Source organism: Copadichromis virginalis, linkage group LG3 (genome assembly GCF_057382275.1).
Source record: "Copadichromis virginalis isolate Kocher_CV1m ecotype Utaka linkage group LG3, C_Virginalis_male_GT1.1, whole genome shotgun sequence".
Taxonomy (NCBI): domain Eukaryota; kingdom Metazoa; phylum Chordata; class Actinopteri; order Cichliformes; family Cichlidae; genus Copadichromis; species Copadichromis virginalis.
In genome coordinates this window covers 14,050,060-14,066,852 of record NC_140620.1, presented here as the reverse complement: position 1 = coordinate 14,066,852, position 16,793 = coordinate 14,050,060, and the positions used below count along the sequence as shown (strand labels likewise).

General features: G+C 42.8%; 1 protein-coding gene across 2 annotated transcripts; it reads left to right on the top strand.

Annotated features, from left to right (window-relative positions):
• Window positions 1–1,938: 1,938 nt before the first annotated feature.
• Window positions 1,939–16,714, top strand: LOC146712944 (uncharacterized). 2 transcript variants are annotated; one of them, XM_085445415.1, is made up of 10 exons: window positions 1,939–2,096; window positions 3,093–3,210; window positions 3,321–3,496; window positions 3,584–3,696; window positions 4,897–5,022; window positions 5,122–5,225; window positions 5,321–5,364; window positions 5,499–5,618; window positions 5,745–5,834; window positions 11,793–11,854. In XM_085445415.1, the coding sequence occupies exons 1-9, from the start codon at window positions 1,971–1,973 to the stop codon at window positions 5,799–5,801; spliced, it is 984 nt and encodes a 327-aa protein (XP_085301541.1). In that variant the 5' UTR covers window positions 1,939–1,970; the 3' UTR covers window positions 5,802–5,834; window positions 11,793–11,854. The 2 variants fall into 2 exon arrangements, with proteins under 2 accessions (XP_085301541.1, XP_085301533.1); XM_085445407.1 differs by lacking the exons at window positions 1,939–2,096; window positions 3,093–3,210; window positions 3,321–3,496; ... (4 more) ...; window positions 5,499–5,618; window positions 5,745–5,834 and adding exons at window positions 8,213–8,530; window positions 13,313–13,633; window positions 14,838–15,164; window positions 16,640–16,714 and having other exon boundaries at window positions 11,793–12,116.
• The last annotated feature ends 79 nt before the right edge of the window (window positions 16,715–16,793 follow it).

Sequence of the window (16,793 nt, the reverse complement as noted above, 5' to 3'; positions counted from 1 at the left end):
ACATGGATTAGTTGCAATCTGAATAAAATGCTGCATAATGCAAGTTTGTCTTTGTATGACTTTATTCAGTCAGAAAGACTTACAGCAGGGCTTCACTGTGTTTACTTATTGGGACAGACTGAGAACGTGGGTTTTAGTTTGAGATCTTTGTTTTGTAACTTGTAACTCACGTCTGAACCGAGTTTAGCTTTTGTTTTGCAAATCAGCGACACTAAAATGTAAGTGTATTCTGACTTTGGAGACACAGAATACAAATATGAAGTAAATATGAATAAAAGTGTCAGGTTAAACTTGGAGGCCATTATTAAGCAGTCTAGCCTGTAACCTCACAGTACGATGAACAACAACTTCATGCTGAAGACTTTAAAAATGTCCAGAATAGCTTCAGAAAACAAAAACGTATTCTCTTTTTGCAGAACATGAGCTTCTGATGGTTTCATCCACTGATCTCTGTCTCACATTCATTGCCAACACCCCTCAGCACTTCTTTATGTTGAGGTGTTAATGAAACATGTCTGCCATCAGGTTATTTTAACTTTCACAAACAACGACTCTTTCTACCAGGCTTCATCACACATGCTCACTGACCTACGCGACGTTTTATCTGTAAACATTAAATGCTCTCAAAACATACATTGACGCTTTTATTCTGAAACATTTGGCGCAAGGCTTCCAGGTAGCGCTTCCACTGACAGTTTAATCCTGAAGCTCCACGACGTGAACGGAGTGAAGTTCGGAGAATACAAGCTGAAGAGCGGCCTGCTGGCACCCATTTATATTCACCTGAGGGTGCTCGTGTCCCACCCCGCGCTCACGCACCAGGTAACCACGTGCTGCCTTCATGACTGCACAGCATACTGACTTCAGAACAGCTGAAAGCGATACCGGACACAGGAAACGTCTGCTGGATGCACTTTCTGAAGGCAAATGTGTCTGTGTAGGCACTCGTCAGCTCCTGTGTAACATTAATACTCGCGGTTTGTTTTACAGTAATTTAGCAGACTTAATGGTTGAGTTTCAGGGAACTCCTCCTTTCACACAGCGTAAGGCAGTTCAAACAGATCAGACTGGACCTGTCAGCAGCTAATCACTCACTCAAGCCTCAATGATGTTTATATGAATCAGCAGCTTTCTGCAGCTCCTCTTCAGGTCACTCAGGATAAGATAAGGCTCATGTGTTTATTTGTGTTGCTTCACAATCCAGGAACAAAAAATCAGTACAGTAACTCTGTCACCTTCACTCTCTCTCAGCCCCAAGAATGGCAGCGACTCTCCTGCCAGTAAGAAGCTGGAGCTTAGTTATTCAGAAAGAGCCGAGTTAGGAAGTATGTAGTTTTAAAACTTTAATTATTTAAAGTCTGTGAAGGTTCTCAGTCATCCAGGTCATCGTAGCCAAAGGAGCTTGCAAAGAAAAGCGTCTGGACTTCTTTAAGTTACTTGAAGACGTTTCACCTCTCATCCGAGAAGCTTCTTCAGTTCTAAGGTCAAATGGTGGAGAGTCCCAGATATAAACCTAGTGGGAGTGACCCCCCACAGAGGGACAAAAGGACCCCCTGATGATCCTCTAATCGCCTGAGCCAAGGTGTGAAACTGGGTGTGGGTCCCAATCAGTCAGAGTTTTGGGTGAGTTCATTGTGAAACCTGGCCCCACCTTATTATGCGAATTCCTGAGGTCAGATGGCCCAGGATGTGAGTGGGCGTTAAGGCGTCTGGGAAGGGATCTCAAAACTGGATTATAGATGGCAGAGAGTTGGTGTCGTAAACCCCCGCCTCTGTTCAAAGATGGTCGCTCACAGTGGACATAGATGGCTTCTTTCACTCCTCTTTCAAACCATCTGTCCTAATTTAATTATTTAAAGTTCAAACAGAGACTGGTGGTGTTTTCTTTGGTTTCTCATTTTCTGTTCCTTCATTTGTTCCTTCTTTTATCTGCAGACATTTACCTTCTAGCATCAAAGCTGCTGAAGATTATGGAGGAGAAACAGTCCAACCTTTGTGTGTCTGCTGATGTAACCAACAACGAGGAGCTGCTGCAGCTGGCCGAGTCGCTCGGTCCAAAGATCTGCATGCTGAAGACCCATGCAGACATCCTGGAGGTACAGCAGGATCAGAATCAGAATCAGAATACTTTATTGATCCCTGGGGGAAATTATTTTTTGTTACAGTGCTCCATTATAAACCAACATTAAGACAAGACAGACAATACGCTAACTAAGAATAGTACAATATATACATATATATACATACATACATACATAAGTCACTTATAAATAAATAGTTGGAAAAGAAACATGTGTAGCTGTAGCAGTAACCAGTGTGTTAAGTGGATGCGTTGTACAGGGAGATGGCCACAGGCAGGAATGATTTCCTGTGTCGTTCAGTGGTGCTTTTCGGTAATCTCAGTCTCTCACTGAACGAGCTCCTGTGACTGACCAGCATGTCATGGAGTGGGTGGGAGGTGTTATCCAACATTGTCTTTATCTTGGACAGCATCCGCCTCTCCGACACCACCTTGAGGGAGTCCAGCTCCATCCCCACAACCTTGCTGGCCTTACGGATCAGTTTATTGAGTCTGTTGGCATCTGCGACCCTCAGCCTGCTCCCCCAGCATGCAACAGCATAGAGGATCGCACTGGCCACAACAGACTCATAGAAAATCCTCAGCATTTTCTGGCAGATGTTGAAGGACCTCAGTCGCCTCAAAAAATAGAGACGACTCTGGCCCTTCCTGTAAAGTGCTGTGGTGTTTTTAGCCCAGTCCAGTTTATTGTCAATGTGTACTCCAAGGTATTTATAGTCCTCCACAATGTCAACACTGACCCCCTGGATTGAAACAGGGGTCAAGTGTTTCCTGGTCTTCCTGAAGTCCACGATCAGTTCCTTGGTCTTTGCCACGTTGAGCTGCAGATGATTCTGCTCACACCACGTGACAAAGGAGTCGACCACAGCCCGGTACTCTGTCTCATCATCCCTGCTGATGCATCCAACCACCGCAGAGTCATCAGAAAACTTCTGAAGATGGCAGGTCAACTCAAACCTTGAGTCTGTACATGTAACAAACAAGCTGATGGTTTTTTCCATATGTGTTACAGGACTACACATCAGCCTTCATTCAGAACATGCAAGCCTTAGCAGACAAACACAACTTCCTCATCTTTGAAGATCGCAAGTTTGCTGACATCGGGAACACAGTCAAGCGTCAGTATGATGGTGAGACGATTTCACACTTTCTTTTTGTCGTGTAAATTCAGGATAACTTAAAAATCATTTTGTTTATATCCAAAGTATTTGAACGCTGTGATCTTCTGTCTTTTCTCCAGGTGGTTTGTACCAGATTTCCTCCTGGTCCCACATAGTGAATGCCCACGCAGTGCCGGGGCCGGGAGTGGTGAAAGGTCTGAGCGCTGTAGGAAAGCCTCTGGGCCGAGGCTGTTTGCTCATAGCTCAGATGAGCTGCCAGGGAACCCTGGCTGCTGGTGAATACACAAAGGCTGCGGTGAGCACAACTGTGTGGGACTTGTTCTCAGTTTGTTTACATGTGCTTTGTGTTCTTTTCAGCTTACAGCTGTTTTGTGTTTCACAGGTGCAAATGGCAGAGGAGCACTCGGACTCTGTGATGGGGTTTATCTGTGGCTCCAAGCTCACAGAGAGGCCAGAGTTCATCCACATGACCCCCGGGGTGCAGATGCAGGCTGGAGGTAAATCTGACTGCGTTTGTTGAACTTTTTCCACTTTTATTCATAAATTCACACTAGAAGAACTACAAAGTGAGGTGTGCACACAGTGTTGATATGAAATCCACCCTACTGAAGATACATGGATACACAGTGCATGCTTTTAGTGGTACATCCTTTGTTGTTGTAACTCGTGGAGCCCCGTCCTACACAGACTGTACACCTGAAGGTGAAGCCTGCACCGTGTCTGATCAGGAGATTCAGAGATTTGTGTGAACTCGTTCTCTGTTTGTAAAGTTCAGGTCAAACTGCACCTCAGACAACCCTGAAGTCTGCTTTTTGCCATGACTCATTTCTAACACATGGTGGTGCTGTAGTACATCAAACAAGCTACAGCTATTGCTGCTCTCCCAAAGTCTGCAGCAGTCTCCCCCTTTAACCCCATTTCCCTCGCATAATCTCCTCAGGGATTAATAAAGTATTCTGATTGTGAAATAATTCTGACTTGAGATTCAAAGTGCAGCTGTAACAGGACCTGTGCAGGTAAACTGAGTGTTTGTAGGCAGCGTGTAATGATGTACACGGTAATGTTTGCGTCTGATATCACTGCCACATTAAGGTTTGCACTTGCAGCCTGTTCTTGGCAGGTGTGTATTTTACCGTTGATCTGCTGCTTTAAACGTTTCTGATTCTCTTTAATTTGTCCTCGATCCCTCAGCTTTGTGAACAGTCTGCCGAGCACTGTTGTGTTTCACCGCTGAGCTGTAATCTACAAACAGCAGTCTCACTGTTTGGGTGAATATAGTGAAGTTTGATGCTTAATTTTGCAGTGAAACATGTTTCTTGGATGGAAAAGAGACTATATAGCAACACAAGCTGTTCGTGGTGGAAGGATAAGTTTTATATGTCAGGTAACACTGTAAGAGAACTACAAGCTTTATACTGGTGTCAGTTTTTAAAGTGTTTTTCACTTTTTTTAACTTCTTTCTGAGAAACAGGAAAAATCGTAAACTAAGGTGGAAACTGTGCTGGGATCTCACCTGCTGGTTTTTAACACTTTTTCTCTGCTCTGTTCAGGAAAATCCTCCCACACACCCACTCACTGTTAAACTGGGTTATGTAAAGCTACTGGTTTAACAAAATGATTTCCCACTCTGGAGAACCGATGTGACTGTTCTCCTCAGTGGTAAAGCAGCTGTCTCTACTCCTGTGTCTCTGTCTCGGGTGGTCCCCGTCCCGTCCAGGTGATCATCACAGAATCAGGAAGCCAACCAGTCTCCCTATTCAGTGGAACGCCCACTCGTCTGCACACATCACCCAGTACATCCTTAAATGGAGAGCTGATAGGGTTTGTTTTTTAGATTTGTTTCCTCTTCCTCCATGATTGGGCTAAACTTAATGTCTTTTTTTCATGTGTAATAATTTCAGCCTGTAAACTGTCCCTCAGTCAATTATCTCACAGCCCGAGGAGAGAGGTGGCAGTTTCTGGCCATCTAAACTCCTACACCATCTCTGGTATGAATTTTGACTTCACCACTACTTATGGATCATGTAAGTTAAGAGAGGCTGGCTGAGTCACCTCAGTGAATGCATGTATGAGACTGTCCTGAGTAACTAATCTCTGACCTTCTCTGTTTGTCCTGTAGTCTGTGACCGATATGACCTCCAGCAGCCTTGGACACAGTTTCAGGTTTCAGAGTGGAGTACGGGCTCATTGAGCACCTGTTGTTCTTGGCAGGGGCAGATTCAGACATTTACAAGTTCAGTTCAAAAATGTTTTGTGTTGAAATCTTGCCTGATTACAACTTCTCCTGCTCATCACAGATTTGTTGCACATCTACCTCTGTGAACATTAGTGAGCTTCTCCCTGGTACACTGTTAATGTCTGCGAGGTTACTGAGGGAGGCGAGGACAACCTCATTCTTACTACTTGACAAACAACAGGTGCGAACACTCGTACTTTAAGTTCTGACTCCATTTCTGGTTTTATTCCTCGTCATCTTAATTTTAAAAATAAGTGCAGCCAGACTGAAATACAGTTTGTGTCATGCATCAACGTTTGTTTCATAGAAGCTGATGATCCCAAAGAGCATGAAGTGGAGGAAGTGGGAGATGCATCCATCATGATCAGCTGGGAAAAACCACTGGCTCCTGTCACTGGTAAGCTACGCTAACATCTTCAGTCGCTGGCTACTGAACTCATCGGCCTGCACACGGGCGACTGTGTGGTCGTCCTCTGTGAAGGTGATGTGGTCTACACTCCATCAGTAGAAGGTGAAATCACAGAGCTGAATCTCAAAGGTTTCCTTGGTCAAAGGTCTGAGTGACCTTTGACCAAGGAAACCTGTAAACCATCAACACGAATGAACCTGCTTCAGCTGCTGCTCCACCACAGCCTCCACTGATGGATGTGTCAGCTCACCTGTACTGTAGCCGTGGGGAGAGCGATGGAGAGGTGAAGCTGAGAACCAGATCATAAAGTCCTCTGTGTGCACAGCCCACCCGCCTGACTTCATCAGCTGCTACATGTTGCTTCCATCTCTCTCCTCCCTGGATGTGTCTTCTCTCTTTCATTCTTTTCCTGTGGGATCGTTGTCCACTCTCTCTCTGACTTTCAGGCTGACTTTTCCACATGTTCAGTGTTTCACAATAAAAGCCTGGTTAAAGCCTTGATTCTACTTTGCTGTGGACACGGCTGAGGAGTCCTTCCTGTTAGAAGAAGCAGCATGTTTGTGATAGATGGACACATGAAGCTAACACGGCACATCTTTGTGAGTCTGCAGCATGTTGACACACATCTTGGACAGATCTGAGAGCAGCACAAACAAACTCCATCAAAGTGATTTGTGCTGTTGCAGAGCTGTGTGACTGCATTTGTCTTCATTATGGACACATTTCTACAAATGGGACTAAACATGTGACCCTCTGCACATCCATGGGCTCAGGGGCAACAGTGCACCCATTGGCTGGATGCAGCTTGTATTGTGGCTCCTCCCCCTTAGCTTCAGGTCAGTTTAGCTGTGTTTCATCCAAATCCCAGAATTCCTGAGGAGCAGGAATATGTGGGGCTGGGCTCTGAACACTCAGGGTGAGGACTGAGTGAAGAGCTACAGGACAAAGTTTCAGCGCTGCGCTCACAGCTTTGAGACGTCCAATCAGCAACTGGTCCTGATAACATCTCCCCTCTCATTCCACATACATGAAGACTGCTAGAAGCAGCTATCAGCCACATCAGGCTCACATCATGCTTGCTATTAAACATGCTGCAGTCTGCAGTAAACTCCCTGCCACAAAGCTTTGAGTCTCCTACAAATGCACCTGTAACAAGGTCACCTGCAGAAATAACTGTGTCCACGGGCAGAGTCACCAACACTCTGCACCAGAGCTAAACCTGCTTTGGAGCTAAAAAGCTGCTGTCAGGGTTTCCTGCAGAGCTTCAAATGTGGAGACTGAAAGCTGTGGACGGTTTCTTCTCCTCCATCAACAGCATTTAAGAGTGTAAGAAGGTTATCTGTGTGAGAGGTACTGTGAATGTTTTCTGTGAATGAAGATCAGTGTAGTCCATCCATCCACTTAAAGGCTGAGATCCAAAGTGTAATGACATCAATATATTCTAATGGTTTCTGTCATTACTCAGACTGCTGGGTGAGCTCCATTGACTCAGAGCAGAAAGACAGAGAGAGAGTGCAACAACAGACAGCATCTGTGGCTTTGAGCATGAAAACAAAGCAGGTAGAAAATATTCAGCTGTAACTCTGATCTCTAGTTTTTCTGCTTTCAACACAAAATGTTATTTGTTGGTTTGCTTGACTCCATCTGACCTGCACAGTACGCAGGCAGGAAGTGAGGCTGTAAAAAGAAAGAAAGAAAAACATCCAACTCTTTTCTTAACAATCCTCACTACAAATAGATTTATTTCCCTGCTTTTGTTCCCACCGAGCTTCTGGTGTAAGTATGTCATGAACACAGAGAAAGAGGAGCAGCAGAGTGTAGAGCAGAACAAAGGTCTGAATGAAGATAAAGAGAGTTTCTTCAATATCTGAACTACCACGTGTCTCCTCATGGTTTATGATACAAATGTGGTCATTCTCATTAGACAAATTCATCATAAATGCAGACGTAAAGGCCTCAGCATGTCTGTATGTGACAGCCCTGATCCCTCACAGGCTGAGTGTGAACACTCTCACACTGGAACTGAGCCAGAAGAGCTTTCTCATGAAAACTGGGCGACTTTCATTTCCTCGTCACATTTATGCAATAATGTTGTTCAACTGATCAGATTAAAGGTGGCTGTTTTTTAAAAGTAACATTATTTAACACTAAGAAACGTAAAGCTTTTAGTCCACCATCATTTTTCTTTTGTGCATTACAAGATTTAAAAAATATATTTTGTTAATTTTTCCAAATCAAACTTTATCTGCCAATAAGGAAACACAAACAGACTGGCCTAAAGTAAACATCTCTCATTAACTACACAACACATTTTTTCAGGGACAACATTTTAAAAGGTGTCTAGTTTTTTTTTTATTTAATTTTTGCATACATTTACTCCCAAATATAAGTTTCTCTATAACAAATATGCCAATAATTTAGAGTCTTTAAAAGGGGAAAACTGATTTGGTCAGATTCGTTACAAACAGCTGCTCAAACCATCACAACCTGAGGACGTAAATTACTACGTAACGTTTGTTTGTCCAGAGATTTTCAGACCATTGGTGGGCTCGGGTCCAGCCAGCCTGACGTCACATCAGTCTCACTCTCTGACTCTGAAGTTTGGAGTTAAGAAATGTCTGCTGTCAGTGTCTCGCTCGGCTCAACTTTGCTGTTTTTCAGCGTCTTCGTGGTCGTCTCTGCAGGTGAGATTTACTGTTAGATGATGCCCTTCTGAGAAAACGATAAGTAAAGTAGACGAAGACGAAACGAGGCTGAGTTAACATCTGTAATCCAGCTGTGACAGAAACTAAGAAGTGTAATGTGTTGTGGAGCAGGGAAATTATTTTACTGCTATTGTTAAATAATTATCAACAGTACCATTGCATTAAAAATATAATCTGGAGTTTATATTGCATTTAGAGGTTTAAACAGTGTGTCTTTTAGAAAGGCTAAAAGTCACAGGCTGACAGGAAACAAGGCTTGCAGAGAAATTGCAGAAGTGAAAGCAGGAAGTTATTTTGAGCAGCAGGCTAAGACGAGGCTTTAACAATGTAACAGATAGCTTTAAGAAGGCCTTAAGATGTTTATGCATACAATGATGATGTTAACCTTGTATTTCAGATGCAGTTATAACTATTTTGTACACATTGCATATCTGTGCTTATTTGAGTTGATGTTCAGGTTCTTTAAAGGTTTGAAGCTTCACTGACGCGACTGTTCAGGTGATACATGTTGAGGGAAAACTAGAACATAGAAGGAAATGGCAATACAGGCTTACAAAACACTTATATCTGTCTCTCTGTCTGGTTAGAGGTCAGGAGCTAGTCCCCGAGGTGAAACGGTGCAATTGTGGTTAGAACACAGACACAGACACACATACACTCAGTTAGAGAGAATCATTTATAGGGGAAAGTTTAATTATGTTTTGCTGATGTTGCAAAAGAGCAGTTTGTCGCAGAACTGCTGCTGAGGTGTCAAGATGACAAGCGAGCATCCGGCAGTGACAGGAAGCACCTGTTATGAAGATGGAAGACGAGGCTCTTTTAAAAACTGTGTTAAAAGGTCTTTGTGGTTTTGATCTGACGTATGTCTATATCCTGTCTGTGACGTTAAAGGGGCGTCATTAAATTTAAGCCCTGACAGTATAAAAATCTGTGTATGCTTTGATTAAGTCGAAGACCACTTGCTGTCTGCGTACAGAGTGTTCTTCCCACATGTGTGTATTCATTAAAAATCATTGTTTGACCAAGAGCTTCTGGACCAATGGTTGTTTGTACTCTCCTTCCTCAATTTTTGAACCTTAACAGTGTGTGTCAGTGTGGTGTGTTGTAGTGTCAGGAGTCAGGATGCAGCTACAAAGCTTCTTGTTCAGTGTATACAAACAGCTGTAGCTCCATAAAGGCAGCATGCAGAGACTCAGTGTCTGATAATGAGAGGCTGCTTTCTCTCACACATGTTCACGTTTCACGAGCACGTGTTGTTGTTCTGTGGAAGCAGAAGTTGGCTAGGTTCACAGTTCACAATGTTATGCCCTTCCCTTGAAGGGAAATGTATTCCGGGCTGTGGGGAGGATGTGCGGGACGGCCCGCCCTCGCCGTGTGTGTGTGCGTGTGTGTGTGTGTGTGTGTGAGTGTGTGTGAGAGAGAGAGAGAGGAAGGGAGTGGGGGAAAGGGATTACGAGTAGCTACCGAAGAAAAACGGCATAACAGGAAACACAAACACCGCAGTTTTACATGTGCACTTCTTTGGGGGGGAATTTGATGTCCATACAGACAGTGTTGACTTGTAAATGATTAATTAACAATTTTGTGCTTAAAGTGCTTTGAAATTCTTTGGCAATATTGTAGACAATATTAAACTTAATCATGATATCGGCCTCCTCTGTAGTGATGGGATTTCCAACTATTTTTAGAGAACCGGCTCTTTCGGCTCGACTCACTAAAAAGAGCCGACTCTTCCGACTCCCAACCGTCTATTCAGTTGGTTTTGTTGCTTTAATTAATTCATTATTAACAAAAATATAAAATTATGCACAAAAGGAATTACTAACGTAAAAAAATACCGTGGTTTTATTTATATATGTTTATGTATAAATATAGACAAAGCACGTGCAAACTCCAAAACGCATTTCTAGCGTCAACTGAACTTCCAAAACAGAGCTGCCCAGACCACTTAAATTACACAATTGAAAGCATATGTGTGTTGTTTGTGTATTTATACACAAGCACTCATATAAATTTTCAGCTTTTTCCTTTTAAACAAGTTTAAAGTGAAACAACACAAAACACTGCAAACCACAACGCAATTAAATATGAAGTTAAAATATGAAAACAAAAAGAAGATGCATATTCTCTGTCATATGGGCCTGCATGAATAAACTTTCTGAATCCATAAGCACAAGGCTCGCGTGCAGAGTGAAGCGGAAAAAAAGTGCGAGAGAGAGGGTGAGAGAAAAAAAAAAAAACCCGGCTTGCGTCGTTCACTTCAAAGATCCGGCTCTAAGAGCTGTTTCGTTCGTAACTGAAACATCACTACTCCTCTGATGACCTGTTTGCTGTTGCATGCTGCTGAAAGGCAATGGGGGGAGGGGACACTTGGGCAGTGCATTTATCACGGCTTATGGTGTGTTTTCTGGATACACTGTGCTTTATCTAGCGTTCAGAGGTTAATGGCTCTGTGTCAGAGCACTGGTTATGAATTTTAGACGGACCAGGCCTTAACCAAAAAGTTATCAATAGTTCTTTTCATCTTTTCTTATTACCCACAGCTACATCCACTTCTGTCAGGCCTAGGCTACTCACTTGGACTGGGTATCATCACTGATTTCTATAATCCATTAGATTCTGATTCACAAGGTTTTGATTCAAATCATTTTTGCCTCAGACAGTCAGAAATATTATAATTCTGATCATTTATCAGCACTGATACATGTGAGACTTCATCAGAGGTGGGAACATCACAGCAGATGCCTTTGTGTCAAAGTAACTGAGAATAAAACACAGAAAAACATGAATGAGATTTTCCTGGCCTGGCTTTTTATAGCAGATAGCCTTAAAAATAAAAGACAGTGGCCAAGAGCGGTGTACACAACAGTGGGTAATAAGCCAATGAATAATGCAGAAAATCAGAGATTTGAGACGGGAAGCTGTCCTTGAAGTGCGTCACTTGACAGCGCGCTCCTTACTATGGATCGGGGCCGTGGATCTGGTGAGGTAACAATTATTCTAGCTAGTTAAAAGTTAGCATAAGTTACCATGGTGATACACTCATATTAGATGCGAACCACTTTCTTAGCACTGGAAACCCAATGTTAACAATGAACCCAAATGCTGCTTTATAGTACAGGACACTGATGGATGTTGAGATGTTAAAATTACTTAAAGTAAACAACATATTTAAAGTAATGCTGCTCATAATTGTATGTTGACCTTTAACCTCTCTGCTCTGTGTTGTTTTTTCTTTCAGTCCAGATAAACATCACAACCGAGTCTGGACAGGACGTCACTCTGCCATGTCGAGTCACAAATAACATCACAGCTGTAGAGTGGAGCAGAGCTGGCCTGGGACAGAAAAATGTCTTTTTGTACCAAGATGGGCGTTTTGTTCCAAACAACCAGCATCCATCATATAAGACCAGAGTGGCTCTCAGAGGGATGAAGGATGGAGACGCGTCTTTGATCCTGAAGAAAGCGACCACTGCTGACTCTGGAACATACAAGTGTCGTGTCTTTTTGAGAGAAACAGGCTCATGGAAGTTCACCATCATCAACCTGAGAGTTGATCCTCCAGGTGAGTGAGTAGAGTCGAGTGTGTGTGTGATCAGAGGTGAAGCTGCTTCCTGGTTGTTGATGTTTGTTTGCTGTATGGATGAGCTGGTGGATGTCAGAGGTTGACAGCACATGATTTTGTTCTATGGAAGCTAACAGGTTGTAGTTTCTGACACTTTGCGAATATAGCATGAGGCAGAAATTTACCCAGAGATGGTCCTTAGTGACCTGGGCCCTGTTCTAGGAAGTGATATAAACATCCAGGGTATGCTGAGTTTATTCAAACTGACATTGGACGTCAGGATAATCAGTCAGGGGATAAAAAGACATTGATTAAATACTGACTCTGTGCTGTTTAAGATTAAATACAAAACCTGAATTCAAACTTTGTCTTTGTCAAAATTTAATATGAGCTCGACAAGCAAAGTGCAGGTACTTTGTTTTCGATCACTACAACTGTTTTAAAATGTCTTTGCCTCTAACAGAATATAAAAATAGAAAATCACAGGATAAAGTTGAATCTAAAATTTGACATTATTTATTATTTATTACTGATGCTCATCAGGGAAACAAAGACATTAGACCCAATTACAAACAAACAAAACAAAATTAGACCCTCCCATTCTTTGCACGGAGAGGACTGAGGGATCATCCAGGAGTAGTTATGCTATTTATTTTCTGGAGAACTGAATGGTCCATAGATGTTTCAAACCTGATGATCTCTAATCTGGATCTTAATCTGATCCAAAGCAGATTATGTTATTATGATGATAAGATTATCTTCACAGCATAAGTTAAGTTAGCTAGTTAAACGTTAGCACTAGTTACCATGGCAGTGCACTGTTGAAAGAGGCAAACCACCTTCTGTCATGGTCCCGAGTCTGAGGACTCTTTATATTATTCTGTGTTCTTGTTTATTCTGTTATGTCTTGTGTGTAGGTGTGCTGTGTGTTAGAGTTTTGTTTTATACCTGCCTGTGTTCCCTCTGTCTGTCCATGGTGTCACTGTGTATGCTCGTGAGTCTGTCTGTTCAGTTCAGTGTTTTGTCTGGTCCTCTGTCTGTTAGTTTCCTGTTTTATTCTGAAAGTCCTTGTCTTATGCGAGTGTGTTCAATTCACAGGGGAGAAATAAACAACAATTAAACAAAAGGTCAATAATTCTGCTCATAATTGTACGATGACCGTTAACCTCCCCGCCCTGTGTTGTTTCCTCTTCTAGTCCAGATAAACATCATAGCTGTGTCTGGACAGGACGTCACTCTGCCCTGTCGAGTCACAAATAACATCACAGCTGTAGAGTGGAGCAGAGCTGGCCTGGGACAGAAAAACGTATTTTTGTACCAGGATGGGCGTTTTGTTCCAAACAACCAGCATCCATCATATAAGAACCGAGTGGCTCTCAGAGGGATGAAGGGTGGAGACGCGTCTTTGATTCTGAAGAAAGCGACCACTGCTGACTCTGGAACATACAAGTGTCGTGTTAAAATAGCAGAAACAGGCTCATGGAAATACGTCACCATCAATCTGAAAGTTTCTCCAGGTGAGTGAGTAACTCTGATTTTTCTGTAAATCTGGCATGGAGTTTGTGTTTCATTCATTGGTTTATTAAGGTGCAGCTTTCTGTATTCTCCCAGCAGATAATCTATTCGACACTGAAAACATGCTGTAAAGAAAACGTTGCCTACGCTCACGCACACACCACAAACCACTGAGCTTTCATCACATATGAGTTAATGCAATTCCTGCAACACTTCCATTTCCATTTTTTCATTTGCGAATAAAGATTGAATATTAAAACTGAATTCAAACACAGGCCTGTTCTGTATGCATGCAGTGGCTTGAACAAGTATACACACATCTATCTATCTATCTATCTATCTATCTATCTATCTATCTATCTATCTATCTATCTATCTATCTATCTATCTATCTATCTATCTATCTATCTATCTATCTATCTATCTATCTATCTATCTATCTATCTATCTATCTATCTATCTATCTATAAAATGTTTTTGACTCATGTATGATTTTCATTCCACTTCTCACATGTACACCACTTTGTGTTGGTCTTTCATGTGCAATTCCAATAAAATTGAGTCATGTTTGTGGCTGTAATGTGACAAAATGTGGCAAAGTTGTACATATATATATATTATTTGCTTCTGATGCTTATTAGGGAAACACAAAGACTTTAGAGGCTACTGAAAACATTAGCCTCTCCCTGCTGAGAGATGAAGTAAAGGCCTCTGGTGGATGTCTGGGTTTGACAGACAACCACCAGCTGTCGTCTTTGTGGTGGGAAGTCTCGAGTTGTAGAGCAGAATGCACAGACTTACAGTGTGTTATAATGAGAGGACTGCTTTATGTTCAATTATTATTAGCACGTTTTTGTTCTGTGGAACCTGATGGATGTTTCAATCTGGATCTAATCCGGTTCAGGAGCAGATCAGATCAGGGGCAGGTTCAAAGCATAATTTAAGCTAGCTACTTAAGATAGTGAAAGTTACCATGGCAATGCACTGGATGTTATAAGACGCGTACCACCTTCCTAGAACAGAAAACCCAGTGTTAACCCTCAACCCAAAGCTGCTTTATAGTACAGGCCTCTGCTGGACTTTAAGACATTAACATGGGGACTAAACATGTCAAAGAAAATAAAGAACATTTTTAAAGTAAACAATGCTTCTTATAATTGCATGTTGACCTTTAACCTCTGTGCTCTGTGTTGTTTTCTCTTTAAGACCAGATGAACATCACAGCCGAGTCTGGACAGGACGTCACTCTGCCCTGTCAAATTACAAATAGGATCTCAGCTGTACTGTGGAGCAGAGCTGGCCTGGAACCGAAAAATGTCTTTTTGTACCAGGATGGGCGTTTTGTTCCAAACAACCAGCATCCATCATATAAGAACCGAGTGGCTCTGCGGGACAGACAGATGAAGGGTGGAGACGCGTCTTTGATTCTGAAGAAAGTGACCACTGCTGACTCGGGAACATACAAGTGTCTTTTTGAAATAGCAGAAACACGTTCATGGAAAAACATCACCATCACCCTCAGTGTTCCTCTAGGTGAGTGAGCAAGGTAACTGTAAACTTCTGTAAATCATTCAGAAAACTTCATTCAGCAGTCCCAGCAGAGAATCTCACTGAAAACATGCTGATAAAAATCAGCCAGGGTTTCGGGTGAGCTCAAATCGAACCCCACCCTGTCATGTGATTTCCTGAGGTCAGATGGCCCAGGATGTGAGTGAGCATTAAGGCATCACATGATAGGGTGGGGTTAGGTTGAGCTCACCCGAAACCTTAGCTGATGAACCTGTTTTCACACCTTGGCTCATGTGATTACGTAGAGGATCATTAGGTGGTCCACTTTCCCTCTTCTGTGACTCTCTCACAGGGTTTAAATCTGGGACTCTCCACCATTTGACTCTAGAGCTAAAGAATCTTCTTGGATGAGAGGTGAAACATCTTCAAGCAACTAAAGAAGTCCAGATGCTTTTTTTCTTTCTGAGCTCTGTAGACATCCAAGGTCCAAAACAAAATGCAGCAGGGACCTGTTTTCAGAGTCCAAATTGCACCGGACTGCCTGATGACTAGTACTCCCTTGGTGCCTGGAGGGATCCTGCTGTTTGCATGGGCAGGACTGGTGGCAGGGTCTTCTGAAAGACTATAAACATCAGTGTGCAATACACCAATCGACCAGTGTGTATTAGGTCAGCTTCTGCAGCCACCGAGATAACTGTCCTTCAGGCTCTATCTTCTTTTTTTTTAGCCAGCACAGCTTGTCAACGTCTAGTCATCAGGCAGTCCGGTGCAATTTGGACTCTGAAAACAGGTCCCTGCTGCATTTTGTTTTGGACCTTGGATGTCTACAGAGCTCAGAAAGAAAAGCATCTGCAGTAGGCGCACCTCGCCAATGGAGGGTGCCCTTACTCCCAGCAAATGGGCGATAGAAAACCGATCAGTGCCTATGCCATCCCCAAAATCCGCCGGCATGATGTCAGGGCAGCATGAGTCCAGCATGAGCCCGAGCAACTTTTTTTTACCGCCCTGGGCAACCGCCCATGTCGCCTGTACCAAAAACTGCTACTGGGCCCAGTGGATAGCCAACAATGCAGAGACAGTATATCCCATCCTTCTTACATACCATTATGGTGGGCGAGGCCCAGTTGCTGTGGATTTCAGAGGTCCGCTAGCTGTTGTGTTTAGCATGAGGCTACACTGATGATCTGGTGGATGCTAGCAGGTTTACATGAATGAAAGAAAAAAATGGCAAAAAACTCAATCCATCTCCTTCTGTTTAACTAAGCCAAGGTTATTGGGCCTGGACTGTATCACAGATACTGAGTTAGTAGCAGGTGAAGCCTGGACAGGATGCCGGTCTGTTACAGGGCTAATACAGAAAGAGTAGATCATGGATTTGAACCAAGGACTTTTCCGAGAGGCAAAAGTGATAACTACCATACCAACACAAGGCCCTAAAACTCAGATGCAAAAGTAAATAAACAACTAACATCTCTCTGCTGTTTTGTTTTCTCTTTCAGAACACAAAATCCTCCCAGCTGAGTCTGGACAGAAAGTCACTCTGACATGTCGAGCTCCAAAACAACAGTAAACGTGTAAAATGGAGCAGGGCTGACCTTAGAGATAAATATGTCCTTTTGTACCAGGACGGGCATTTAAATCCAGACAACCAGC